Source organism: Gymnoscopelus braueri (genome assembly GCF_963280865.1).
Source record: "Gymnoscopelus braueri genome assembly, chromosome: 6".
NCBI lineage: Eukaryota > Metazoa > Chordata > Actinopteri > Myctophiformes > Myctophidae > Gymnoscopelus > Gymnoscopelus braueri.
In genome coordinates this window covers 34,770,491-34,798,385 of record NC_137607.1, presented here as the reverse complement: position 1 = coordinate 34,798,385, position 27,895 = coordinate 34,770,491, and the positions used below count along the sequence as shown (strand labels likewise).

The following is a 27,895-nucleotide window of genomic DNA, read 5'->3' as shown; positions in this document are numbered from 1 at the left end:
TGCACTGTGATACATGGTGAGCTTGTAGATCCTCTATTTCCGGTAGTATAAGTTAAGCATTAGTGAACTTTGTGCATACCTTTCACTTCTCACCGCCCAGTCGGTCAGTCTGGATGTCTGTCAGTGAATAGGAAACAGAACACACCCTCTGCCACACGGCTTACAGGGAGATGAGGGGTGAACTGAGCTGCGAGCTCACTAAGAGGCTGACAATGCAGAGGAATATTATGACCTGGTCCTGGGGAGTGCAGTGGTGGTTTCTGCTCTACTGGGCTTTGTTTTGCCATGGCGTTACTGGGCAAAGCTCGCCGCAGAAACCCTCCAGATCTTGGCATGGTTATCATCTCCCACGGAACCATGAGAGAGGCAGCAGTCCCTGGCACCAGAAACCACACATCCATAAAACATACTGCGATCCTTCAGTCAACAATCACACAGCAGGCGACATCACTCAGGTAATGCAGGTCTTCAGAATGTACCCCCCCCCAGGCTTTTCTGCACCTCTGCTGGCTTTCACTTTGAGAGAGTGTAAAAATAGACCTTTAGGCTATTGTCATTTACTATATTACACTATATATTACTATATTATACAATTTCATCCAATCAGGAGAGAGAACTCAAACAGACACAGGATAAACAAGTGAAATTGCAAGTGATGACAAAGAAATGAGCAAACAAAATACAAACTGGAATGCTATCAAATTGAAGCTGAAAAATGGGTACTCTGTCCTGATTGGATGGAATTTTGCAACCCACCTGAAAATGTATTTTCTGTTTATTAGAGACCGGGAGACCCCTGTTACTGAACAAACACTCTATATTGCAATGATTTCTATCAGAATACAGCGCTTTAACATTTTAACAATAAACCTTTCGTTTAACCAAAGAAAATAACACTTACACTACCTTTAAATTGTCAATTATTCTGGGCCACACTACCTTCCAAGCATGAGTCCCCAAAGTGTTCCCTGCCACTCTCCATTCGACTGTTGATAGCCACACCCTAATTCACATCTTATGAATTCAAGCACAGTGTACTTTCATGACAACAAAAACAAGTCATGTTTCTGACCACTGAATATATTTAGCTGGAAGAGGCCGCCACTGAGCAGATGAATCTTAGTTCACTAGTTCTCAACGTCGGGTCCGGGGACCACCAAATACACTCTAGGATTTGTAACCCTAAGGAATGCACCTATGGAACCAAATGGTCCCGTGCCATTTGGTTCCATTTGTGCACTATAGAGTTAACACTGAGGATTTTATAGTGTAGATTGGGGTCCCAGAGATACAAATACATACCAAAGAAAGTATCAAATGGGGGTCCGTGGCCAATAATGTATGTTCTTGAAATTCAGACAAAGACAAATATTGTACTTTTGACACTATATTTATAGGAAGGTAAAAGTACATATTGAAGTAACCACTCCGAAGGCCCAATTTAAATGTAGTGAAAATAACAGATCTACAATCTGCTATTTTCAGTATCATTCATATTCTCTGAAAACGACTGGAAAATCTTTGAATTGTTCAATGCAGCTGTGCATTGATTTGTACTTTTGAATACTGAAAAGTATTTTCAAAAGTGAGTACTACAGTAATTTAACTCAAGCATATCCCGCTACAAGCTTTCACTTGTAGCGGATTCATATTTGACCCGGAGTATCCATTCTTTGACTCACGTACTGGGGTTGAGTACTTTGTTCACCGCTGAGTCTGATCAACCTTGTGTGTGTGTCCATACAGAGGTGTGGTGTTGGGCTCTACAGAGAGTGGAGCGGTCCTCATAAGGGTCAGTGTGTGCCTTGTAGCTGTAATGGCCTGTCCAAGGAATGTGATGAACATACAGGGAACTGTATGGTGGGTCGACACACACACACACACACACACACACACACACACACACACACACACACACACTGCACACACACACACACACACACACACACACACACACACACACACACACACACACACACACACACACACACACACACACACACACACACACACACACACACACACACACACACACACACACACACACACACACACACACACACGTAGGGCTGGGTGGACAAAATCTAATATATTTTTTACCAAATACCTCGATATCGATATTGTAACGATTAAATGTTATTGTGAGGATGTCTGTCCCCCGCCCCAAAAAAGGAAAAAATAGCAGATCTACAAGCTCACAGGATAGATTAGCAAGCTTGAAGTGAGCTTTTTCTTATCTAATTTATATATTTTTTAAGATTTTTGTATGTATAATATAAGGCTTAAGTGATTACAACCAGGAAAAGACAACACTTATGCCATATCACGATTTTTACGATATCAAAACCCCAGACGATATCTAGTTTCATATCACAATATATTAGCCCAACCCTTCGCACATACACATGCACGCATACACACACCAGCACAAACAACAATCAGATGAACAGTTCATTTGCGGTACATTTACAGTATGTGGGCACATAGGCTGGCTGTGTGTTGTTCAAGGTTCAAGGTTGTTCCTTATTATTACATCTTGTGCACAGACAGGTACATCGTTCTGCTTCCATCAGACAATGTACAGCACACTGTAGGTCGTGTTAATAGCAAAGAAAAAAAGAGAAAATAAAGAAAAAAGGGCAAAAAAAGAGTCAGTATTCCAATACTAATAAGATTATAAAATTGGTCAGCATTTGCACAATGTACAGTAGGCTATATGCACGGCATATCATATACAGTACACCATCACTCTGTCGTGGGTAGAAACCTCATATTTCCAAAACTATTACTTTTCCGATACTTTTGTGTGACGCTGGAGTAGACTATGATCATCAAGTAGGGCATTAATTTACGAAAAAACACAAAAAGTTAGAATATGGAGACAGGATGTTTCTGCCCGACAGCAACGATATACAACTGTTTATGTAGAAAACAGTCTAGCATTTTTCGACATCAATAACTATGCAAACTGTGATGTGCCATACCGTACATATTTCACGCTACGGTTTGGTTTCAGATAAGGTTCTCAGAACCTAATTTGGGCCCTGCTCAGGAGGTGCTAATAACCCTGAGTTATGGGAACCCAGAACTCAGAACTTATAGCCTACTCACAACTCGTCGCAATCCGACTAGTTGTGAACTTGTAGATGTCGCTAAACTGAACATAAACATTGTGTGTCTGGTCTGGTTGGCTTCCAGAAGTGTCGGTTTAATACTGCTGGAGATCGATGTGAGCGATGTAAAGGAGGATACCACGGGAGCGCGGCTGGGAGGACCTGTCGGCCCTGTCCCTGCCCCACCACATGGAACAAGTCAGTTAATATTCACCTGTCAATCTAATCCATTTGATTCACATTCTAAGACCTGAGGCCAATTCTACAAATGTATTTGTCAATTTTGTTAGATCAGTGGTTCTCTTTTTTTGTTATTACATTTTTATTGAAGATCAGTGGTTCTCAAACTTTTTCATGTCAAGAGTTAGTTGAAAATGTTTGCTTTAAATATATATACATATATATTCAGATTTGCACATATGTTTACGATTTAAAATAAATCTACAAACTCATAGTGCAGCACAAAGTGACGTACTACAAGCTTGTATATCTGCTATTTATTTTAAATTGTGATACACACACTCATATATAGCTAAAATCAAAAAAGACATTTGAATGGGTTATTCACCATGTTCACTCACCAGTACTGTAGTTGTGAGTGGAACATAGTTGACATGTAGGCACAGAAAAGATATACACAAACCTTAAAATAATAGACACAGTATGTTGGATATTTAGCAGTCCTAGAGTCAAGAGAGACTTTTAAATAGCAGATATACAAGCTTACACTCCATCGCAACAAGTACATAGCCCCGAGGGACCCCGGTAAACTATAGGGCCTACATAGGGTTTAAGTGATTACATTAACACTCTGGAATTCACTGTGTATGTTGCAGGAAGTTATGATTCCTCATGATTAAAAACAACGAGTTCATGAAGTGTTGTAATATAAAATGGCAACAAACAAAACGTTATTGCTGAAGCTTATGAGTTCTTGTTTTGTGTCTAGTTTTGCGTTGGCCTGTCTGGATGTGGGTTCTGGTGTGGTGGAATGCTTGTGTAAACGAGGTTATCACGGAGCCACATGTGACAGGTGTGTTTGTCATTTTATAGCAACTCACTCACAACTTAACACAAATAGCATGTAACATTTCACCATGGTCAGTAGATCATAATTTTTTTAATTTTGCAGTCCCTTATAACAGTGGTTCTCAACCTTTTCAGACTGTGACCCCCCAAAATAATCATATTTGAACTGGGGACCCCCCCACCCTAACACTTGGAATTGTAGGAGTTGAGGCATTCAATTAAATTTTTGTGAAAATAGCTGATCTAAAAGCTCACAACGCCTCGCAACACGAGGCGTTGTGAGCTTGTAGATATTATTTGACAATTTGGTCAATGTTTAACCAGTTTTTATAGTATAGTTTGATATACTTTTGATGCAGTAATGTTTTTTTTTTTCTTTTCTTGAATGTTTTTGAGGTATTAAAAGGTCTTAAATGTCACTTCACTGTCATCTTCACTGTCATCTGGGTCAGGACCCGATCCACAGGTTGAGAACCACTGCCTTTTAATATTGGTCGAGCTATTGTCAAAACATGTGTGTCATATCCCTATCACTGAATGTATCTCAGTTCCATAGCAAGCATTTTGTTTTTTTTCTTTCTCCATTGTCTGTTAGGTGTGCTTCTGGTTACCATGGTAATCCAAAGGCATATGGAGGCAACTGCCAGCCTTGCCACTGCAGTGATGGGACCTCTAACATCTGTGATACTCTGACAGGCAGTAAGTACATACTTCTCTCACAAGGATAGAAAGTATAATAAGTATCTAGTTTTTATATACTTGGGTAAACTTATGTGGTAAGCTACTGTGTACCGTACTGATCTGTTTGGCATCGTTTGTAAAGTATTTGATCCAAATAATACGTTAGATTAGCTAAACACCATACAGCTGTTAGTGTGCTAGCTAACGTTGGTTGTTTAGGCCTGTACCTACTGTACAGATGAATCACTTAGATGGCAACACCTGCTGTCATTAACAGATTACCATCCTAAATACCACACAGTGATGCATTTAATTAGATCACATTTTCTTCTAATGTTGCTGTCATTGTTTAATGTTTTATGAAATACATTTCATAAATATTGTCACACAACCATGTATTTCAGTCTATTTAATAATGGGAATACTTTTATTAGGAAAAAAAACAAGCAATACTTTATCGTATGACAAATATGCCAAAATAACAGTATTTTCCCTTGTGGTCAAGACATACCAATATGGCAGTCAAGTAGCGTTATAGCCAACGTTATAGACCTATCATAGATGACGATGTAGCGAGTGGCCGTAACTGAATGGATTGAGAGGCCGTCGGGGAAACAGTAGGTCCCCAGTTTGCCTCCCGGTCCGCGGCTTTGTGTCGAAATGTTTCTAAGCAAGACCCATCAGTAGGGCGAAGTTGAAACTGAAATTCCACCGCCACTACAAAGGTCTCCCTTTCCTTTCTATCATTATGTTATCCATTCGCTCTATGTAGATCAGTGATAGTGACTATTCTGATTCCTGTCATGTTTTGTTTTTGATAGAGTGCATAACATCTGGTGCCAATGGCTCTGGTGACCACTGCCTCCATGGTTTGTCTGCTTTCTGCATTTGTCTACACTACACTCACATCATTTCACCTCCCTGCCTGAGATTGAAAAAACAAACCCTAAAGCTGGTTTAGACCTGTTCTCAATCTCTTTAAGCCTTCTTTTTGTCATCAGGTATTCTAATCCATGACGCTATATCAGTGGTGCTCAAACCTTTTCATGCCATGGACCCCCAAAATTATATGTATTTGGCCGCAGACCCCCGTCTCAAAATAAGTAGCAAAGATTTGAGTAAAAAATGTTTGCTTTAAAAAAATATATATGTATATTCAAAGATTTTCACTAATTTTCACAATTAAAAATAAATAGCAGATCTACAAGCTCTGAGCTATGAGATTGCATATCTGCTATTTTGGAAAACGACGCTCATATATACAGATAGCTAAAATCTAAAATGAAACAGATGCTTTCCCGGATTGAATGGGTTAAACTTCTCTTTGTGGATGGATAGATTGTGATAACTGCAGCCTTGCCTTGTTGGAAGACCTGGAGGGCATGGATGATGAAATGGCTTGGCTGAAGAAACAGCTGCAGAATATCAGCCAAAGCGCTGTCTCTCTAACGATGCTTAACAGGCTGCAGGCTAACATATCTGAAACCAAGGTAAGCCCATTCATCCATGGACATGTGCAATGCAGCCAACCTTGACATAAATGATACATCCATAGTGGTCTTTAGCTTTTCTTCTCTTTAGTAAAGAGGAAGTAAGTCAGGATACCAATTTTATCTAATTAGGAGAGAGAACCTCACAGTGATCAATTATCAGTTTTAATTTTACAGTGTTACATTTTTGTGTTCCAGTTCCTTTATTTTTGCTCCTTTATTTTAAACACTAACAATTTTGCTTAGCTTGTTTCGGTTTCCACACACTCCACACGTCACAGACTCTTCTCCCTTCTGCCTCCCAAACTGTGGAATAAACTCCCCATTGCAGTTAGAACTGCAGACTAGCTCTCAATTTTCTGCCGTAGTCGATGACTCACCTCTGACTCACCTCTTCTTTTTTTTTTAAGATATCTTTGGGGGCTTTTTTTGCCTCTATTTATAGTTGTACAGTATAGACAGACAGGAAACAGGAGGGGAGAGAGATGGGGAGAGACATGCAGCAAAGCTCGTCGGGAACGGGACTCGAACCCGCAATGCGCTGCCAGGCCACACCGAAAGCCCAGGCGCTCGGACCGCTACGCCAGCCGTCCGGGCCCTGACTCACCTCTTCTGACTCCAATTGAGCTCGTAGTACTTCGTAGCACTTGCCCTAGCCTTGATGACCATGCAGTTTTATGCAAAGGTTAATATGCAATTTAGTTAGCATGTTATTTAGACAGATGCCAGGTTCATTTGTTGACCTGGTGTACTATAGTAGTATAGTTTGAATAGTTTCAATGTACGTGTAACACCCGTCCCATCCCAGGTAGCTATGAGGATTCTTGTGTAGTAGACTAGTAGTACTCTGGGTGGGGCCTGGGTTCGTTATAATGAAATGGCGCGACTACCTGTGGACCCAACATGACAGGGTTACTTTAACTACCTAACATAGGTAGGGATATTTATTTAGCACAAAAAAACTAGTCTCAATGCAGTATAAAATAAAGAATAAAATCAAAAGGATTCAGAATGTGAATAAACACAAAATATGAACAACAGGTCACACACAAAAATGGGCCCCACACACACACACACACACACACACACACACACACACACACACACACACACACACACACACACACACACACACACACACACACACACACACACACACACACACACACACACCTGACTGCAACTCAAAGTGACCATAACTGAACACATGTTGCAGGCCTGAGTCGTGGCTTGGGTGCGTTGAGGCCTACAAACTGTAGTGGCCGCTTCACTTGTTCACACAAGCAGAAACAAGTACTCACGTCCAGGGATATGTTAGAAGTGGAAAGGTGAGGGGTAGCTGCGTGATGGGAGGAATGCAGCAAAGGGAACAGCAGTGATGACACAAAACGATGAAACACTCCAGAAGAAGAAACAGTAGGGACAGCACTCTCCAGCAGGGCAAACTGTTCCAATGGAACTGTCGTGATGCTCACACTTGCCAGTATCCTGAAGAAAATACATCAGCTAATCAACAAGTGCATATACTAACTACTCCATGAAGAGATAGTGGTAGCTTAACCAATCACTTAGAATGCCAAGCTATGGCATTAACAACACAATACAAAGCTATTCGATGTTGTGAAGGTGCAAATTGCTAATCGCGATTAGCATACACATTAACTATCACCCCAACAGTTATACAGCACAGATACCATACACAGGCATCTATTTACCTCTTGCAGATCAATAAACAAAGTTCACACCACAGGATAACTGGTCGTCAACCAAGGTTACAAACTCTTATTTCTCCACACAGGATACACTGACTTAAAAAGATGTGACTTCTCACTCTGTCTGTCTACTCTTGTATGTGAGAATGACTGATTATCTGATTAGGAACACCTGTTCCCTAGCAGGCTTTGAGAACCCACCCAAAACAAAAGAAAGACAAGATTAGTGTGAGCCTACACACTCATGTGCTGGGCTATGCACATTTCAAACCAACTATGCCCTTCTGCACTGATTATAGGTTTTAACTCTATTTGTGTCTTGTTTTTTAATGCATGGCAGATGGCATCCTTCCATATATACTGTATTTACCCTATTTTAACCCGATTTAATGAATTCAGTCTTTTTAGAATAATGTTTTAAATGTATAAACCTATTTATTTATTGCATCAATTTGAGCCAGTAGTCTAAATTAATTATGGAATGAGTTTTAGCCAGGACTACATACATATAATTATTTTTTTGATATTATAATGTTTAGACTGATTGGTTCTTGGTTTACCTACAGTATGTAATACATTGTACAATTTAAATTGTCTCCTGATTGGATACAATTGATATTCCATGTAAAACTTTATCTTCTGTTTACAAAAGAGCTGGAGAGCCAGCTACTGAAAAAACACTCTATAGCAATGATCAATATTGTAATATAAAGAAAGACATATCACATACACCCACTTTAATAGGTTGGATAATAGCTAGGGCCCTATTTTCGCCGGTGCCTTACCCATTATCCCTAAACTTTTTTTTTGCCATTTTTTACTATTTTAAAAAGCATAAATAGTTCAAATAGCCGATCTACAAGCTCACAACATGTCAATGCAGATCGGCTAGTTGAACTACTTTTAAATGTTTTTCAAAATAGTAAAATATGGCTAATAAGTTTAGGCCACGCAAGTCGCAAGATAGGGCCCCTAGATCTCTGCTTGATGCTGCGTGTTCTTGCATGTTGCAGGTTGTGGTTGGGAAGTACATCAGTGCTGTGAACGCTCTGCTGCCAAAAACTGAACAGCTGGAAGCAGACGTGGACCTGGTCAGCGACGACCTGACTCAGCTCACAGACAAGGTAGCCTACCTGGAGCCATGTTTTCCACAGTCACAAAATGAAGAACAGAGGAGAATTACAAAATTCAACAGTGGTTCTCAAAAAAACATTTTAATGTTAAGAACCCGCAAATTGTATGTATTTGGCTACAGACCCCATCTGAAAAGAAAGGATACAGATACAGTCAAAATCTTTTGAAGGTAGCCAATACTTAAAAAAATTTATACAGGGATTTTACTTCTTCCACCACTGGGAACTCAGTGGTGGAACGCATCAAGCCACTTTTCAGCCTCTAGATGGCCTCCCTGTCCAATATGCTGTCCAGGATGTACAGTAGGAGCTCTCAGGACAGAATATTTTTTTGTTGTTGTTGAGGTAATCAATTTTATGATATCGCTGCTGTCGGGTAGAAACCTTGTATCTCCATATTTCATCCGTTTATGTTTGTTTATACTTTATCAGATGACAGTGTCTTGCGGAAATAGCCGATCTACAAGCTCACAAAACGTGTTGTGGGCTTGTAGATCGGTTATGTTCGCTCAGAACTTTTAGCCTGAAATTGAATGCCCAAAATAGAAAGACCATGTTGAAAGTGGTTAAGTCTATCTGTGGGTTTTATACATATGTAACCAATGAAAAGTATTCCTATTAACAAGCACCTATGACTGAATAATAACCACATTGGATCCATTGGAACAGGTTCTTTTTTCCTTTTCCTGAAAACGGTTTTGGACACTGGTTTCCACCCGACAGCAACGATACAAAGGCTTTCTTTTCAGTATGGACTTTAGAGAGAGGTCATATGCTCACCTGATAACACAATACTTGATAAGACATTGTTTTTATTTGGTAATATTGGTATTATCTCCTGAACAGATTCAGAAAACTGTACCAGGATCTGATAAGCTGGTGAAGAAAGTGAACAGGACCAAGGTGAAAGCAGGCGATCTTGTCTCTGAAGTTCAGTCTCTCTCCATTCCAATACAAAGTATGTACAGCACAATCTCCATTCTAATACAAAGTACAGAATGTATGTATGTACAGTAACACATTGAAATCTAGAAAACAGCAGTGTCTCCACATTGTCAATTACACAGTGATCATCAGTCAGTGTGATGAGTGACCTCAGGACCGCATTTTACTGTCAGTGCCACAAGACGTCAAAGACGTCATGAGGCCTGACGCCCTGTGTGCCACAAGACGTCAAAGACGTCATGAAAAAAAAAAAAAAAAAAAACTCAATTTTTTTTCTGCTCCATTCACTCTTTGTTTAACTACTTACTGAAAAAGGCTGTATCTCGGCTCCTAAGCACTTTTTTTTTTACAATGAATTTTGCTGTGGCACTCGGAACCAAAATTCCATAAATAAGCATGGCACTGAAAGAGTTAACTGGCTTAAGCCATTGTGGAATATTTTAGACCAATGAAGTCAGATAATTTTGTTATACGACCTTCATGTGACACAAGAAAGTAATCACTTGCTATCCCTTGTAATATAGTTGTGTTGAAATATGCCTTTGTGGCAAAGATATTGTCACCACTGTAATTATGTTTATTCCATTACACACAGTAATACCATATAGGAGAACCATTTTTAGTTCCAGAAAGAACCTTTCAGACCAAGGTTGTTTAAAGAATCATTTATGTTCTTATAAACAGCTCTTTATAGAACCCTCAACCACTTAATCCCTACATTATAATATGCTTCATCGACCGATGTCCCAGGGATCTATACTTGGTCCTCTCCTTTTTTTCCTTATACACCAAATTAAAAATTGATAATAGATAGATGCTGTAGATCTGTTATTTTCGGTGAATGTTCACATATACTAAGATCGCTTTAAGTGGTTAAAGGGGCCTCAAAGAACAATCACAAATTGGTTCTTTGACACACAAAAAAATGTTGAACCATATGAGGAAAATGAAGAACCATTCACAAAATAAAATGTAGGTGATGGCTCTGGAACCACAGAACCATTTAAGAACCATTATTTCTGTGTTTACAGCTCTCCTGAAACAACTGAGTGAGTTGAAACCTGGGGATTCCAGTGCTGTTGATGCAGAGGATGCATCCAGAATGCTGACGGAGGTTCAGAAAATGCTGGAGGAAATGAGAGCCAATGACTGCACCACTCACACAGGAACCGCTGCCAACGAGCGAGAGATGGCACGCAAACGTAAGAGATATGGCTTCTTAATGGTCTGGCAAACTGGCATTCACTCTCTGGGTGATATATTATGTATGATGGCAAAATAATGGTCTTGCTCAGTGCATCTCAAACATTTTCATGTCAAGGACCCCCCAAATTGATTTGTAATTGGCCGCAGAACCCCATCTGAAAAGGTTTTGTGGCAGGGGGGACCCCCAGAGGAGAATCCGTAAGTTTTATGTCTGCTGCCTCCATCTCGTGATGGAGACAGGTGAATGCAACGACGTCTGAGCTATAATAGAGATGGCAGTGCATCTAGTGTCCAATCCAGTGTACCATCTCAAAACATATACTTAAAGACTTAAAGGAGTAGTTCCCCTTAAAAATGTCTTATGATCTATCAATTACACACCACATGAAGCCGTTTTTGTCGCATTACTAAGCCAATTATTTGATGACTGGCGGAGTCATCAAACCCGGTCATCAAATTATTGGCTCAGGAATGCGACAAAAACAAAACAAACGCCATGAATTCAAGGCTTCATGGGGCGTGTATTTATTATTATTATTTTTTTGGGTGAACTACTCCTTTAAGTATAGTACTTGAGTACTGTGTTACTGTCGTTAGTCGTTACTGTCCATAACTGTCATTAAAGGTCTTATATGTTATGTTATCTTATTCACTTCAGTGTTGCAACAAATCAGGAACAACATGACAGCTCTTGCGGACATGAACCAGCCTTCAGCCAATGGGACCGCAGCCTCTCTGATGTCTGCTGGTTCTTCTCTGAGGGACCTGGCAGACATGCTGTCAAATGCACAGCTCACAGTGGACAGGAGCCTGGGGCTCAACTTGAACAGCGACACTATCCTACATGACCTGCTGGTAAATGGACTGGGGTTGCAACACTTAATCGAACTAATTGATTTAATCTATTATGAAAAAGTATTGAATTTAATAAAAAATTATTGATTGTGTTTTTTCTTTCTTCAAAATATTGATTAAGTGGTTAATCAGACTAATCAATTAATTACATTATTTAAAAAATCCATTCAAATGTTTTAATCTGCAAGAAGATAATCGATAGTTGCTGCCCTAAAATGAACTAAACGGTGACACAAAACAACTGTCTCTAATAGTGCAGTGCAATAATCTTGTGATGCACAAAACAATATAGTGACACCTTCTTTGCTCTGTCATCTGACAGAAACGCCGGGCTCAGCTGAGGAAGGAACGAGAAAAGATCCCTCCAATGGTTGGATTGACTAAAGATAAATTAAGGAACACTACTGAGCTCTATGGAATGCTTAAAGAAAGCAAAAAGGTAAACTACTCCTCCTTCTAATAAAAGGAAATAGCAAAATAGCGGATCAACAAGCTCACAGTGCACTACAGCAACGAGTTGTGAGCTTGTAGATCAGCTATTTTTGCTATTAAGGACTTAAGACACCAAAGACACAAAATGTCTCTCCTCAAGGTAAAACGTTTGGGAAAACAATGCTTTAAGCCATTGGTTCCTTCTCAACCTGTGGGTCGGGATCCTCAGGGGGGTCCCTAGGGGGGTCAGAATACAGTGAAATGTCAATTTTTATTTATTTATATATATATAAATAAATACCATTACTGCATCAAAAGTAATCAACAAACTATAATATTAAAACTCTCGCAACTATAAATAAAGGCTAAAAAGCTCCAAAACACATCTTAAAAACAAAACAAAAAACTGTCAATTAATATATAGAAAGAGGCAAACATTTTGAAAATAGCCGATCTACAAACTCACAATGCCTGGCAATGTGAGGTGTTGTGAGCTTGTGGATCTGCTATTTTCACTATTTATCTGTGGAACCGAGTCAAACTAAATGTTATGCCTCAACTCCTATACATTCCAAGTGCTTGTCAGGGTGGGGGGTCCCCAGTTCACATTATGATTATTTTGGGGGGTCACGGTCTGAAAAGGTTGAGAACCACTGGTTTAAGCGATCAAGCAAACATTTTGAGAATGGCTTCTGGCTTGAAAACAATTAAACTGTGTTTATATATATCTGGCAGGAAGCGGAGCATCTTGCAGCTCAGCAGGACGGTGCTGAGATGAACCTCACTAAGAAGTTGAACAGAATCTCCCAAGTTCTGGCAAAAGTGGACCTGGTCATCAAGGCAGAAGACCATGCAGAGGAACTGGACAGACTTGCAAGAGAACTCCAATTGTGCGTATAGAATAGTGTGGTTCTCAAACATTTTCTCCCATACAAGATTTATGTTGTTAAAATGTTTAAAAAATATTCAAAATGTCAAGCTCACAACGCGATTCGATGTGTAGCTTGTAGATCGGCTATTGTCACTACTTATGTTTTTAAAAGACTATATGAAAATGGGGGTCCTTGAAATTATATACAAACATTTCAGCCCTTTTTTGTGTTCACTTGATTGATCTTGATCTGTTATCTACAGAGGACTCCAGAAAGTGACCAACAGTTCCTCGGACCTGCTTAATGCTGTAGTGAGCAAGGGAGCTCACAGCAGCATTATAAGTGCCATAGAGGAGGCGGGCATGGCAGCAAATCAATCCAGAGTGGCTGCTGAGGAGGCTTTTAAGGTGATTGCATTCCCTCAGGTGACGTGAGATCCGCCTTTCCATCAATCACCAAAACGGACTAATCCTCTCTGTTGGTTGTTAACTAGTATGCACTAGAGCAGTGTTATGTTTTTGGGTCGATGACCTTTTTCAGGTTGTGATTTTGTAAAAAAAAAAATTGAGAAAAGTTTTATTTTTTTCTTAATTGTTTCAAACATAAAAAAAAATGTTAAATAATGTTTTGAAACATATTTTTTCCCATAAATACAACATTTTCAACTAGCAGAAATAGAGTACGGTCACGCCTATGCAGCGGATTCTGCCAGTGCTTTCCAATGGGAACGAAGCGGGTTATTTTCGGAAATCCACAAATGGTAACAAACCGCTCCGTTCCCATTGAAAAGCATTGGCAGAACCCGCCACAAAGGCAAAATCAAAGTTCGGTGTGACTGCACCCTTAGTGATTAATTCATAATGTAGGCTATTTTTGTAAGTTTGCATCCTACCAGGGAGACATCAGATTCTCTTTTGGGTCTGGAGCTGAAAAGGTTTTGGGAACCAGGGCACTACAGCAGCATATAGCCCGTGCACTACAGCATCATATAACCCGTGCACTACAGCATCATATAACCCGTGCACTAGAGCAAACTTTTCAGGCCGTGACCCCCGAAATTAATCATATTTTAACTGGGGACCCCGCACCCTTACAAGTACTTGGAATTGTAGGAATTAAGGCATTACATTCTTTGGACTCGGTTCCACAGATAAATATTGTGAAAATGGCCGATCTACATGCTGTATCTAAGCTACAAGGTGAGCTTGTAGATCGTCTATTTCCACAAGAGTCGGCAAGACACTGTCATCCGATAAAGTATAAACAATTTAACAAACATAAACAGATGCAATATGGAGATACAAAGTTTCTGCCCGACAGCAGCGATATCATAAAATAGATTATCTATAACATTGCCTTGCTATATCTAGATCGGTGTAGATCGGCTATTTTCACAATATTTGCATTATTTCTTAGGTAATATTTGACAATTTGGCCAATGTTTGACCATTGTTATAGTATAGCTTGTTGGTTACTTTTGACGTAGTAATGGTCTTATTAGTGTATTTTTATTTTAGAGGTATTAAAAAGGTCTTAAAAGTCCTTAAATTGTCAGTTTAGAAATGTGCAGATACCCTGTATACACTTACCGTAAGTTGGTTTGTTTACTGTTGAGTGAGAAAACAATGTTGCACTTTAAGCTAATCATCTGGGGACCCCACAACATCATTTGGGGACCATTGCGCTACAGCAGAATAATATCATTTGTTTTATGTCTGTGTCGTTGCCATGCATCAGGATACGGCGCAGGGAGGTGTGGTCAAGCGGGCCAAGGAACTGAAAGACGATGCACACCGCATGCTCACAGAAGTCCAGAACACACCGGGTAACCTTCAAAGTAAATGAACTTAATCACATAAAGTCAGGGTTCCATTTGCTATAACTCTATGGGGGTAGGGGGCATTTATGTCTCTGCTTTTGGTATCCGCCCCTCTGCTCATTCATTTTTATGGCCAGAGGGGATGTTTTATCCCTGCTTCTGGTCTGAATGAATTAAATACATGCATTTCCTTTGTACTAATTTTCCTTTGCTAATTGTTGCATGATAAGTGTATAGTGGTTCAGAAATGTTCCCTATTCAGTTTTTTTTTTACAAATCGAACACTGCATAAAGCAGGTCATTGCAGTGGTTCTCAAAGTGGGGTCCAGGGACCCTCAGGGTTCCTTGAAGGGGTTCCAAATAGACTCTTACAGGTCTGTAACAGTGAGAGTGTACAAAGTGTACATTTGTACACTTGAATGAGCGATTGCCTATTTGTACACTAGAAATTGAAATGTTTGAGAACCACTGGTCTATTGACATTCAGAATATCTTTCATGTTATCTGAAGTCACGAAAAGAGGAAGATTTACATTGATTTCACTTTTTTTTTACACTACACATAGTGATATCAGATCAAGTTACCTCCCACACAAACAACATTGATCAGAGAAAGGAGAAAGGACGACTGCTGAGAAACGACATCCAACATGTCAGTGATGATCTGAATAAGATCAAAAGAGGTTAGTGAATTAGATTAGCATCACAGTATTTGAAATTACACCTTTTTACAGCTGCCGTTTTGACTTGTGGTAGAAGAATAAGCACATCTGAAAGTCAGGGTGTGTTTCATTTGGGTGTTAACAGTAAAATAGCAACCTAAACGCAGTGGTGGAAAGTAACTAACTAGATTTACTCAAGTACTGTACATAAGTACAATTTTTAGGTACTTTAGCTTTACTTGAGTATGTCCATTTTTCAATACTTTATACTTCTACTCCACTACATCTCAGGGGCAATACTTTTCACTCCACTACATGTATTTTTCAGATTACGTAGCTTACTAGTTACTTTGTAGTATGTAATATTTTTTGAATAGCCTAATTATAAGATGTGCTATAAGATCATTAATTTAGTGATTAATGATCAATAAATAGTCCAATATCATAATAATAAAAAGATTTTGAATGCAGGACTTTTTCATGTAACAGAGTATTTTTTTACACTGTGCTATTGCTACTTTTGCTTAAAGGTAGGGCAAATTATATTGTTTTCTTATTTTAACAAAAAACTAATATCACTTGCCCTACCTTTGTCCAAAATCTGAGTACTTCTTCCACCACTGCCAAATACAAGAGGCCCTAAAAGGCATGAACAGTTAATACGGGCACTCAGAAACACCTCAATGGAACAATTACCAAGTCAGAACTAATGTTATTTATTTAGCTGTGTTTATGTCTGCTGTGAATTAAAATGGAAATTAAACAGTGTTCTGGGTGACTTGCCCAATTAAGTGGTTTCCCATCCCTGGGCTAGCTCATGTCCATAATATATCAGATCTTTTGATCGCAGATGATACTGGGAGCCTACTAGACGCTGCCAAGGCAGCTGTCTCTGCTTCTAATGCCACTATCAATTCAGTGACAGTCAGACTGAGGACAATCACTCAAGAAGTTGGAAAAATAAGTCTTCCTGATGCCAGTTCAAATGTAGATGGCATTCTGAGTGATGCAGATCATGCATGTGAGTATTCAAGTCTGGAAATTTAAAGCTTGCTGCTGTCCTGTTTTAATTATCTCACGTACGTGTCATAGTCTTATATTTTGTCTTGACGTTTTGACTTTTTAGTGAAGAGCTTGAGTGAAACACTCCCTACCTTGAACAAAACGTTTGCACAGACTCAGGATCTTAGTAACCAGGCGCCCCCTGCTGCCAATCTGACAGAAAGCATCAGAAGAATCAAAGACATCATACAAGAGACAAGAACCTTTGTCAACAGGGTGATATATCATCTCTAACTTGTTTAGCCACCTGACTTTGATATTTCATAGTCATACGCATTTTGACTGACCACTTTACTGCCCTCCTTCAGCTTTCTCTTGCCACCACATTCAATGGAAAGGGCCATGTTGAACTTCGTCCTCCGAGCAACATCGAGGACGTGAAGGCGTTCACAGCTGTTGACTTACTTCTCAATCGCCACCCGAAAGATCCTTCCAAGGCTGAGGGCAGGCGGCGGCGACGGCAAGACAGGCGCCACGATTCTAACGCCTTTGTTTTCTACCTGGGCAACAAGGATGTGAGTGGCTGTCATCAGAGTCTGTCTCTTATCTTAAAGATAACAAGATAAAGAATCAGTGATTCTCAACTTTTTTATTTCCATAGAAATGTAATTCGGCCAATATCGAGCACAGGCTACACAGCTGATGGAGTAGGTTTACTCTGTAAAATCCTTATAACTAGTTCAACTCTGAAGAGTATACAATACAAATGGGCCAACAGGTCCATTTGGTTCCATTTGTACACTCGCATTTGTATCTATCGTCTCGTACCTATCAATCATTTCAATGTGGTCCCCCTGGAAACCCCTCAAGGACCCCCGGGGGCCCTCCGACCCTACGTCGAGAACCCATGGTAGACAGAAGGATTAATGATCTGATCATTGGGTGTGGCTTGTTTCTGTCCTTGTCTTTCAGTCTGCTGGAGACTACATTGGAATGGCGATCAGAAACAACATACTGGTGTGTGTCTACAAACTGGGAGGAATTGTCCATAAGGTGGAAGCCAGCAAAATCATCACGACCAACAGTGTGAACTCAACAGATTTTGACAGAGTTGTCTTTAGGAGGTGAGCTGTGTCATTCATGGTCAATTTGGGCTGAGTGCGCACACATCTATCAGTGCCTTTGATTAAGTGAGTCTTTAAAGGAGCACTTCATCCATTTTCAACCTTATCTAACCTTAGCTAATCTTATAATGAACTAATGTTCAATGTAAGAAATGAACTAATGTTCAATGTAAGATGGCACCATTTCTGTCAACTCACTCTGTGTCTCAGAGGTGGGCTGTGGACAGTTCAGAAACCTGCTTACCAATGACATCATTGATGGGGATTCCAAGCTAATAGAAACTACAGCCTTTCTATTCCTGGAAAGTTGGCATGCTGAAATACTGTAGAAGACATTGTACTGGCATCAAATTATGTATATTTTTTTGTGTGAAATCTTGTTTGAAATGACCACCGATGATGTCATTGGAGGAAACTGATGATATCATTAGAGTAAGGTTTCTGAACTATATCCCACCTCTACGACACATAGAAATGGTCCCATCTTATAATGAACAATTGTGAGGAGAAGATAATGTTGAAAATAGGTGCTCCTTTATGTAGAACGTAATCCTTTTTGTGTGGCAACATTTCCCTTAGGGTTTACCAAGACGCAGAAGTTAATATGACTCAGAACTTCACATCACCAAAACCCATCCATCTACCTCTCAAGAAGAACCTTCCAAACACGGCCATTGCTGTTCTGGATCTGAACCCGGACAATGTGGTCTTCTACGTGGGCGGTCATCCGGACGACTTCACTGTAATCTTTCATAATCACTATTACAATGTTTCAACTGCTTTTTGACCATGCCTGTCATGTCTCTGCACTCTGCCACCGTGCTTTCTATATGAGCTAAAATGAAGATGTACTTTGTCTCTTATTTAATTTGATGACCAGTGGACCGGTAGGCAGCGGTTCCGGTAGGAGACTCTTTGTGTCTCCTACCGGAACCGCTGCCGGTCATCAAATGATTGGCTTAGGAATGCGACAAAAACTAAAATATATCCATGAATTCAAGTCTCCATGGGGTGACTAATTGATAGAAAAAAAGTCATTTTGGGAGTGAACTATGCCTTTAAGTTGATTAACCACAGTTTAATCATTGTACGATAAATAGTGAAAACAGGTCATCTACCTTTATAAGCTCACAACGATCTGCTTGATCTGCTATTTCTTTATCTTTTTGAAAACGTAGGGGGTTTGGAAACCCTGGTTTTGGAAAATGTTAGAATTCTTTGGAAACATTTTGGAAAATTTGCACCTACTGTACACTATAAGGACATGCCCAAAATAGGTTGGAAGATGGTTTTAACCCATCTTACATATTTTGCTGTGTCTTGTCTCCAGCCTCCGGTGGAGCTGCGTTACCCCAAGTACCGTGGAGCCATGAAACTGTCCTCTGTGAATGATCATCGCCTTTGCCTGTTCAACTATAAGAGTGTGGTCAACCTCACTGATGACCAGCCTTATGTCAAGTAAGTTAACTCTGAAAATGGTATCGAGTGTATAATGCTAATTGTGGTGGAATGCGACACATACTGTACTGTACATAGTGTGACACACTTTTATGTTGAGTTGAATGACTGGCATTCAGTGGTGGACAGTAACTACATGTACTAAGTACACTTTTATTTTACTTAAGTATTTCTATTTTTCCAGTACTCCAGTATACTTCTGCTGCACTACATTTCTCAGAGGCAAATATTGTACTTTTTACTCCACTACAATTATTTGAAAACTTTAGTTACTAGTTCCTTTGTTGATTTACATTGTTAATACAAAACACACATTAACCAATTAACCAATGTGAAACAGGGACATTCTGCACAAGGAGTACTTTTACTTTTGATACTCAGTATATTTTGATGCCAATACTGCACTTTTACTCAGGTAACATTTTATATAGGACTGAGTAAGTACTACTTTTAATTCAGTAAAAAGAACCTGAGAACTTCTTCCACCACTGCTGACATTTCCATCCTTTTTGCACAGGCTTACCCAGTCAGAGGTATCCGATTACTATGAAGGGACTGGTTACCGCATGGCGCTCACAAGTAACCCAGACAAGATAAAGAGAAGACTGTTCAAGTTCACCATAAAGAGCCGGGAGTCAAATGCCTTGTTATTCTACATTGGAAATGATGTATGATGTTTCTCCAACAGTTACTATTTCTATTTTTCTAAACTTTAGTAATATATGCATATAAAAAGATGAGTTTGAAACATAAAAATATAATAAAAATAATAATAATAATAATAATAATAAGTATATAAAACAAAACTATAAAGACTTCTGTTTATACATTAGAAATCCTTAAACCATGTATGATGTTTTAAATGGGTATGACCAAACACTCAACGAAGCAACATTCAAAGGCTATTAATTTATGACAATATATAGATTTTACCAAATGGTGACCGACCGCTGTGGCCTATTTTAGTCAACATTAATTGATCAGTACTTTTATGGTCAGGCATATCAAGTTTCACCATTAATATCTATTATCTACTTATTTATGTTTCCATCTTTCACAGGATTCATACTTCTGCGTCCTAGTGGAGAAAGGCCACCTCGTTCTGCAAGGAAGACAAGCAGGCCGAGCACTCAAGGCTCAGAGCAGTGGAAGTGTGTCACTTTATGTAAGAACATAGAACAGTTTTTTCATGTTGAATCAACCCACGTATTTTCATGTGAAAACTATTTACATTTACGTATTTAGCTGTTCCATTTATAAACTGTAAGTGTTAAAAATGTGTTGCATTTCTGTTCATGGGAAGCTACCCAAATTATTACAACTGTCATCATTGTGGAAACACCCTTTGATTGTCATTGTTTGGTTGTCAAAAGAATCTAACATATTTAGAAATCCTATCTACTTCCTGGTATAAATTATGTCATTTTCCCCCAGGTTTAAATGAATGCTCTGATTGGTCAACACTATGCATTGCATAGTTTATTTAATTGGTGTGCATAGTTAATCTGATTGGTCGACAGTATGCATAGTTAATGTGGTGTGCCACAGTCTACCATAAAGTAACCAGCCAAAATCTCAGTGCCTTCACTGTTTTGGGGTTCTGTAATATTTGTTAACTATATTGCTTATAAATACTCTATTGCACGATGGTGTTGCTCAAAATGCGACATGTTGTGACTGTAAATCAGATCTTTTCAGCGAGTGACACCACTGTACGACAGATTATATATCAGGCTTAAGGATAGGAATATCAGGAACGTTTTATACCTTCTAACCTTAAATGATCCTTATGGTGTTAGAAATTAATATCAAACTTTACTGGATATTTACCGAATCTCCTTTCCCAGGGCAGTACTTTTATAATTGAGATGGATAAAAGGTTTACTATATATTATGGAGAATATGGACGTGAAGAAAACATATCCACAAACTACGTTGCATCGCGCTACAGAAATTACTATGTCGGTGGCCTACCAACACAGCTCAGGGAGAGGTAATTCAACATGAACTCATACAGATTCTGATTCTGATTACAGTAAGCAAAGATTTACACGGGGGCTTTCCTACTTGATCTATATATGTATTTATCTGTGTGATTCTTGTAGGGATAACATCACTGCTCCGGCACTGAGGGGATGTGTTGATCGGTGGAGGGTAGACGGCCTCTATGTGGAGTATAACAGGACCATTGGAGTCAGCGTGGGATGTCCAGTTGCACTGCTGGTAAACTACCTCTAGGAAATGTACCATGATTCATGATTATAGTCATTTGTGCATTTTAGACTGGACATTTGCTACAAGATTGTAGATCTTTCTATGTTTGCCTATTAAGATATGCCCAGAATAGAGACACTAGGTTGCATGTGGTTAATAGTATTCAGACCAATTCTAAATGCTCGCACTAGTGATGCTTGTATGTGTTTGGATTTCACTGTTGTGTAAATATTAGATGTCCAGTGTGTTGAGTGTGTTGATTGTATATTGCAGGGAGTTCATGAATCGGCCTTTAAATCTGGTGGCTCCCTCTCTCTGAATTCCACGGGTCTCTCAAGCCAGCGTCCAGCCATGGTCTCCCTGGGGTTCAGGAGCACAGAGAAACATGGTGCTCTTCTCAGGACCACGTATCAGGTGAAAGCTGCCACATCCATCCTCAGGACCCTTAGGAGTCCATTTGGTTCCATTTTGTACACTGTCAGAGTTACAGTGACAGTTACAAACAGTTACTGTAAGGGTCCATATGGAACACCCCTCCCCCATGAAACCCTGATCCGACTTTGAGAGCCACTCAACTATAATCTGTAGTGTGATATGACATCATTTCATTTATTATCATTACCTTTCTTGTTTTTATCCTTTCCTAGGATTCTGACTTTCAGCTGTCATTGACAGATGGCTACGTAGTATTTAATTATGATAGCCAGGCCTTGAAATCACGCAAAATGTACAATGATGGAAGGTGGCACTTCTTGTCTGCAGGGAAATATGACACAGGGTAAGTGAAATGTCTCCTCCCGATGTTGTCAACATTTGTACCTTTTTAAACAAAACAAAACCCATTGCTGTTATATAATGAGTGAATCCCACTGCTCTTTGACACACAATACACTCTGTACTTGACCAAATGTCGCTGTGATTTTCTCAGGCTGGAGTTGAGAGTGGATAATGTAGATATGGGTCAGCAGCAACCGCACAAAGTCAAGCCCAGAACACATGAGCTAACTTTGGCAGGAGAGACCTTCAAGGGCTGCATGGCTAACCTTTACACAAGGTTTGGTTAAAGTTACTTTTCCTTGTTTCTGATTGGCATAGATGTACAGTACTGTATTGCCTAATTTAAGCTCTTGAGTCAGTCATGCAACTTTGTAGAAGATTTCCATGTTCACAATTCACGACACACTGTGAAGCTTGTAAACGATCTATTCCTGGCACGTGACACGGTGTTATACACAAATTATAAATCAGGCTTGATGGTGTGTTTTGTCTGAAAATAGCTGATGGTCTAAAAATAGTTTCTTTTTTTCTTACACATGAATAAATCTGTTGTGTAATAGAAGTGTTGAATCTAACACAGGAATCCCATGAGTTTTATGCCTGCTGACTTGAGCTCATCTTCAGCAAAGGGGGATGTAGTGCTGGGTACATGCAACCTCTCTCCACACGCCACGCTTTTACCAGCCGCCCTTCTGCAAAAACCCCACAGATACAAAATGGTGCGTACAGGACTGTCATGTTACTTACTATGTGTTAAAAATTAACCACATTAACCGCGGCTTCCTATTTTATTTTGGGCATAGTGAAAAACATTTCCCAAAATGTCCAAACACATTTTCCACAATTCAAATGTTCAAAAATAGCAAAAATAGCCGATATACAAGCATCCCGAGCTTGTAGATCAGCAATATCCATACGTTGAAGGAATTTTAAGACTTAAACCCTATTAAACTTTAAGTGGTTAATTGAATTTCATATTATAATCAACTGTTTTTGTGATCAGTTCTGTCAAAAGAATTATACTTCGGATATTAAATTGTAACAACCTGTAACAGTATTATTCTGTGTGTCAGATGCAGTCCCAGACAGATACTACTGCCGTCCAGTGTAGACGACCTTCTGCACATTATGGAGGGTACCAGCTCTCAGAGCGTAACAGCTGGCTGAGTTACAACACCTCCCCTGAGGACCTCAATTACAGGTCATTGCTTCTGTCATATAAAACAGTGGTTATTTTTCATATTACTCACACAAAGTCTTGCTTATGGGAGAGACATCTCGCTTGTAATACTCAAATAACCGGGGTTACATTTGTAACCTATAGTTCTCAAAGTCGGGGGTCCTTGAGGGGGTTTCAGGGGGGCCCCAGCTAAATTGTTGATAGTTAGGAACCAAATCGACCCTTACAGGTCTGTAACTCTGAGAGTGAGACCATTTCGGGTCCATTTGGTTCAATCTGTACACTCAAGGTTATGGGGCGTTTACTTTGTGGCCTTAATGGGTACTAAACTTGGGGTCCTTATTATTCAAAAGTTTGAGAATCACTGTTTTAAAAATAAATATATATTATTTATCATATTTGTATTTTCCTCATTCAAATCCCCCCAAGAAATCTGTTCTGTGCCCTTTCATCCTTCTTGTCCACTTTAGGCCTCATTTCTCACTTGAAGTCAGAACCAGGTCATCCAAAGGACTGCTGCTCTACGTAGCAGGGAAAGGAGTCGTTCCCCTGGTGGCTCTGTTCATAGCCAATGGCAAGATCAAGCTTTCCCTTGGTCCAAACAGAATCATCCAGTCTAACAAGAAGAGCAACGATGGAAACTGGCATAGAGTAATTATAACTGTGTTCTCATACAGAAAGAATGAGTTTTGCTTGCTTGTTGCTGTTATCTTTTCAATGAGGAAGGTAGTGCATGCACATCCGCGGCCCAGGTGCAAAACAAGTAAAAGTATCATAAAAGAGAATAGCTCTATTCTCTTTTTTACCCCCAGGGGTCCTTGAGGGGAACCAGGGGGTCACCAGCAAAATGTTATAACATAGCATCTATCAGCAGATCTTCTATTTAAAATATATATATATTTTGAGCTGAATATTTTGGAAAGACAAATCTTGTATTGGGGTCCCTGGCCAAAAAACTCTGCGGACAAATGTTTATTAATCTGGGGTCGTTCACTTGAAAAAGTTTGAGAACCACTGCCTTATATGCCAGAAATAATTGTATTTAACATGTTGATTTTTGTCTCCCTAACCATATAGCCTACTGTAGAAACACAGACATAAGATTAGATACTAGATAAAGGCTTCCAGGAGAGGATGCAGCTAATCACATTGCTTGTCCTGACAGACCCTACATGTATATTTTAATTGTACAGGTTGTCTTCAGTGTAGAGAAGAACACCTTCCATCTACTTGTGGATGGTGTCCGTGTAACTGACGGTCTCCTGTCCAATGGCGAGGGCTCTTCCTTAAACCTGAAGAATCCTGTATATTTAGGAGGTTATCCAAGACACAAAACTTCAAAGGTATGAACAAAAGGACATCTTTAGATAACGCAACATATATCCTGCCATGTCTAACTCACCTGTTTCTGCTCCATTTTATGTATTGCATTGATCTTGTCTAAATAACTTTGTGTCAAACTCTGTTTGTTACTTACACTTATTTCCTTCTGGAATGCATTTCTCAGAGCCACTTCATTCCCAAGGGCAGTGTTATCGGCTGTGTGCGTGATTTCAGACTGAATGAGATATTAGTCGGGGAACCTGTGTCCAGCCATGGATCGCTCCCCTGCTCTGATGTGCTCTCAGAATCGGGCGCATACTTTGGGGGCAACGGTGGTCATGTTGTTTTAGGTTTGGATGATGATATGAATTAAGATTTCGTGCATTACATTCCTTCCTTTTAAACATTATCTCAGTGTTGCCAGAATTATTGCATTTGTACAATCATTTTACCCTCTGTACGATGTACGATCAATAATTCTAGAAATGCCTCAACACACAACACAAAAAGGTTTTTGAATTTACTAAATTCCCTGGCTGCTGATTTGGGATCCGGTTTAGCTTTTCAAAATAAGTCTGTAAATCAGTAAATCTGACCCTAGATCTGTATTTGGAGGCATTAAAAACACCTGTCACGTCTTTCTAGTCCAGTTCCAAGCTTTTATTTGTGTAAGGTCCAGGAAGTTGCCTGTTTCCACGCAGCATATGTGATGCGTTTTTGTCGCGTATAGGAGTCTCAAACAAGGTGTTTTTTTTACAATAAAAAAATAAATAAAAAAATGAATGAATTACAAATTTACACCTGGGATATATATTTTTTGGTTGTTTAGTTTTCTTTCAAATATGATCATTTTAAGCCTCCGGAACGATAATAAAACATTTGGCAACACTGATCATTGTGCAAACTGACTGAATATTAAAGGTTAGACCTTTCATAAAGTATGTTTGTCTTTCAGACAAGTCCTTCAACGTGGGCTCTCATTTTGAGCTGACCTTTGAGCTGCGTCCGCGACTTCTGACAGGCCTTCTCTTCCACGTTAGCGGCCGCAAGACCAGCCTGGATGTTTACTTGAGGGACAACAAGGTGAGACCCCGGGTCTTATGGTGTGTAGTTTAAAGGTGTTCCTGTGGTGCTGCGTTAAGCACCATCTCAGTCAAGACAAAGATTCATCATGCTACTCTTTACGGCAGGTCGGGGTGGAAGTGAACGATGGCAACGACGTCCTCAGCCTCTTGTTGACCCCGCAGCAGAACCTGTGTGATGGGAAATTTCATCTGGTTGCTGGTAAAAAAAAGTCTCACACTAGCTCTCGCACTTTATAAACTTAGGTGCTTATGATTTTAGAACATATTCTCATTACGGCTGGTCTTCTTTATTCCTAAGTGTCCAAACAGAATGAGGTTCTTAAGCTCGAGGTGGATTCTGTGAGGGAGCAGATCGAAGGGTTCTCTCGCTCTCGCTCGTATTCAGCAGCACTGGATTCCCTTTACATCGGAGGCGTATCGGGTAAATCTGTCAAACTTCCAAGTAAACGCTTTCACGTGTTTGGTGGTGGAACAGTAGTGGAAAGTACATTTACTCAAGTACTCTACTTAAGTACTTTATACTCCTACTCCACTACATCTGGAGTAGTACTCCACCTCAATTATTTGACATAATATTACATATTGTTTCTACTCGGCAGATTTAGATTATTGTTACAAAACATACATTAACCAATGAATCCCTATCTTAGGCTATTTCAAAATAGAGCTGTTCTACAAGCTCATGTTACGTGTTACGATGCAACATGCAAGCTGTACCTGTAACAGCTTATTGTTATATCGTGGTTTTGCTACTTAAGTAAACCACCACTGGTTTACAATCACAGCTTGATAGATACTTATTCCTCCACTTTCTTCCCCTGCAGGTAAAGGGCAGAGAAACAGGGCTCCGGTGTCCACTTCCTTTGTTGGCTGCCTGCGCAACGTGAAGCTGAATGCGAAGCCAGCTGCATTTGAAACTTCCAGAGTGACAGGGCCTGTCCACATCAATAAATGCCCTGCGGACTAAAGGCCAATACATGTTCCTTCCGACGTCGGACAAAATGTCCAGCACAGACAGGCTTTCGGAACTATTTCGGACAGTCAGGACATCTGCGGGTGCATGCGTTCTGATACAAAGTTCTGAGACCGCCCATCAGAAGTTCTGATTATATCACCTGGTTCACCTCCCTTTCCAAAAACTTTGGAAGGAACATGTGTTACGCTTAAATGGGTGTAATCAATGAGTGGCACTCCAAATGATCTCCTTCTCTGAACGTATACTTCATCAGCCTGACTGCCTGACTGCATGTGCATTCTGCAGAGTTATTGTAATCTTTTAGGATTACCAAAAATGCTCTATCACCCGTGGCAACCCCTTAAGCAGATTAAAACTAATAACTTCCAAATTGGGTCTGATAGTTTTTATTTCTTTATTTACTTTGTTTATTGTGATTGTTTTAGTGGTACAATACTGTATGAATACATTCAGTAACATTATGTACACACAAAAAAAGACTAGATATATATCAGTGATAATAAGAAAAACGACAATAAACAAAAAGCAAACCTCAAAATGTGAGCAATTGTAGCAGTGTGTAGACTGAGACTCTGGTTCTGGTTCTGGTTCTGGTTCTCCACATCAGGTCCAGGGACCACCTGGGTAAGGGTCCATTTGGTTCCATTTGCACACTCTCAGAGTCAAATTAACACTGATGATTTTACAGTCTAGATGGGGGTCCCAGTTATAGAACATCAAATGGGGGGTCTGTGGCCTTAACATATCACTGGGAATGGGGATCCTCTAAATGATATGGTGAAGAGTCACCTAAATGTTGAGAATCCAT

General features: G+C 39.7%; 1 protein-coding gene across 1 annotated transcript; it reads left to right on the top strand.

Annotated features, from left to right (window-relative positions):
- Positions 1-285: 285 nt before the first annotated feature.
- Positions 286-27,131, top strand: lama3 (laminin, alpha 3; the record flags this gene model as incomplete). The annotated part of the gene is made up of 33 exons (XM_080430538.1): positions 286-455; positions 3,199-3,311; positions 4,063-4,146; positions 6,162-6,313; positions 9,039-9,149; positions 10,005-10,116; positions 11,135-11,305; positions 11,968-12,164; positions 12,487-12,603; positions 13,332-13,486; positions 13,731-13,893; positions 15,206-15,293; positions 17,075-17,226; positions 17,319-17,525; positions 17,923-18,074; positions 18,654-18,816; positions 19,405-19,532; positions 20,050-20,200; positions 20,593-20,697; positions 21,380-21,525; positions 21,638-21,755; positions 22,020-22,160; positions 22,394-22,524; positions 22,675-22,800; positions 23,104-23,242; positions 23,597-23,724; positions 24,174-24,354; positions 24,897-25,046; positions 25,211-25,376; positions 25,982-26,109; positions 26,217-26,310; positions 26,410-26,532; positions 26,936-27,131. The coding sequence occupies 33 exons, from the start codon at positions 286-288 to the stop codon at positions 27,076-27,078; spliced, it is 4,605 nt and encodes a 1,534-aa protein (XP_080286664.1). The 3' UTR covers positions 27,079-27,131.
- Positions 27,132-27,895: the final 764 nt, after the last annotated feature.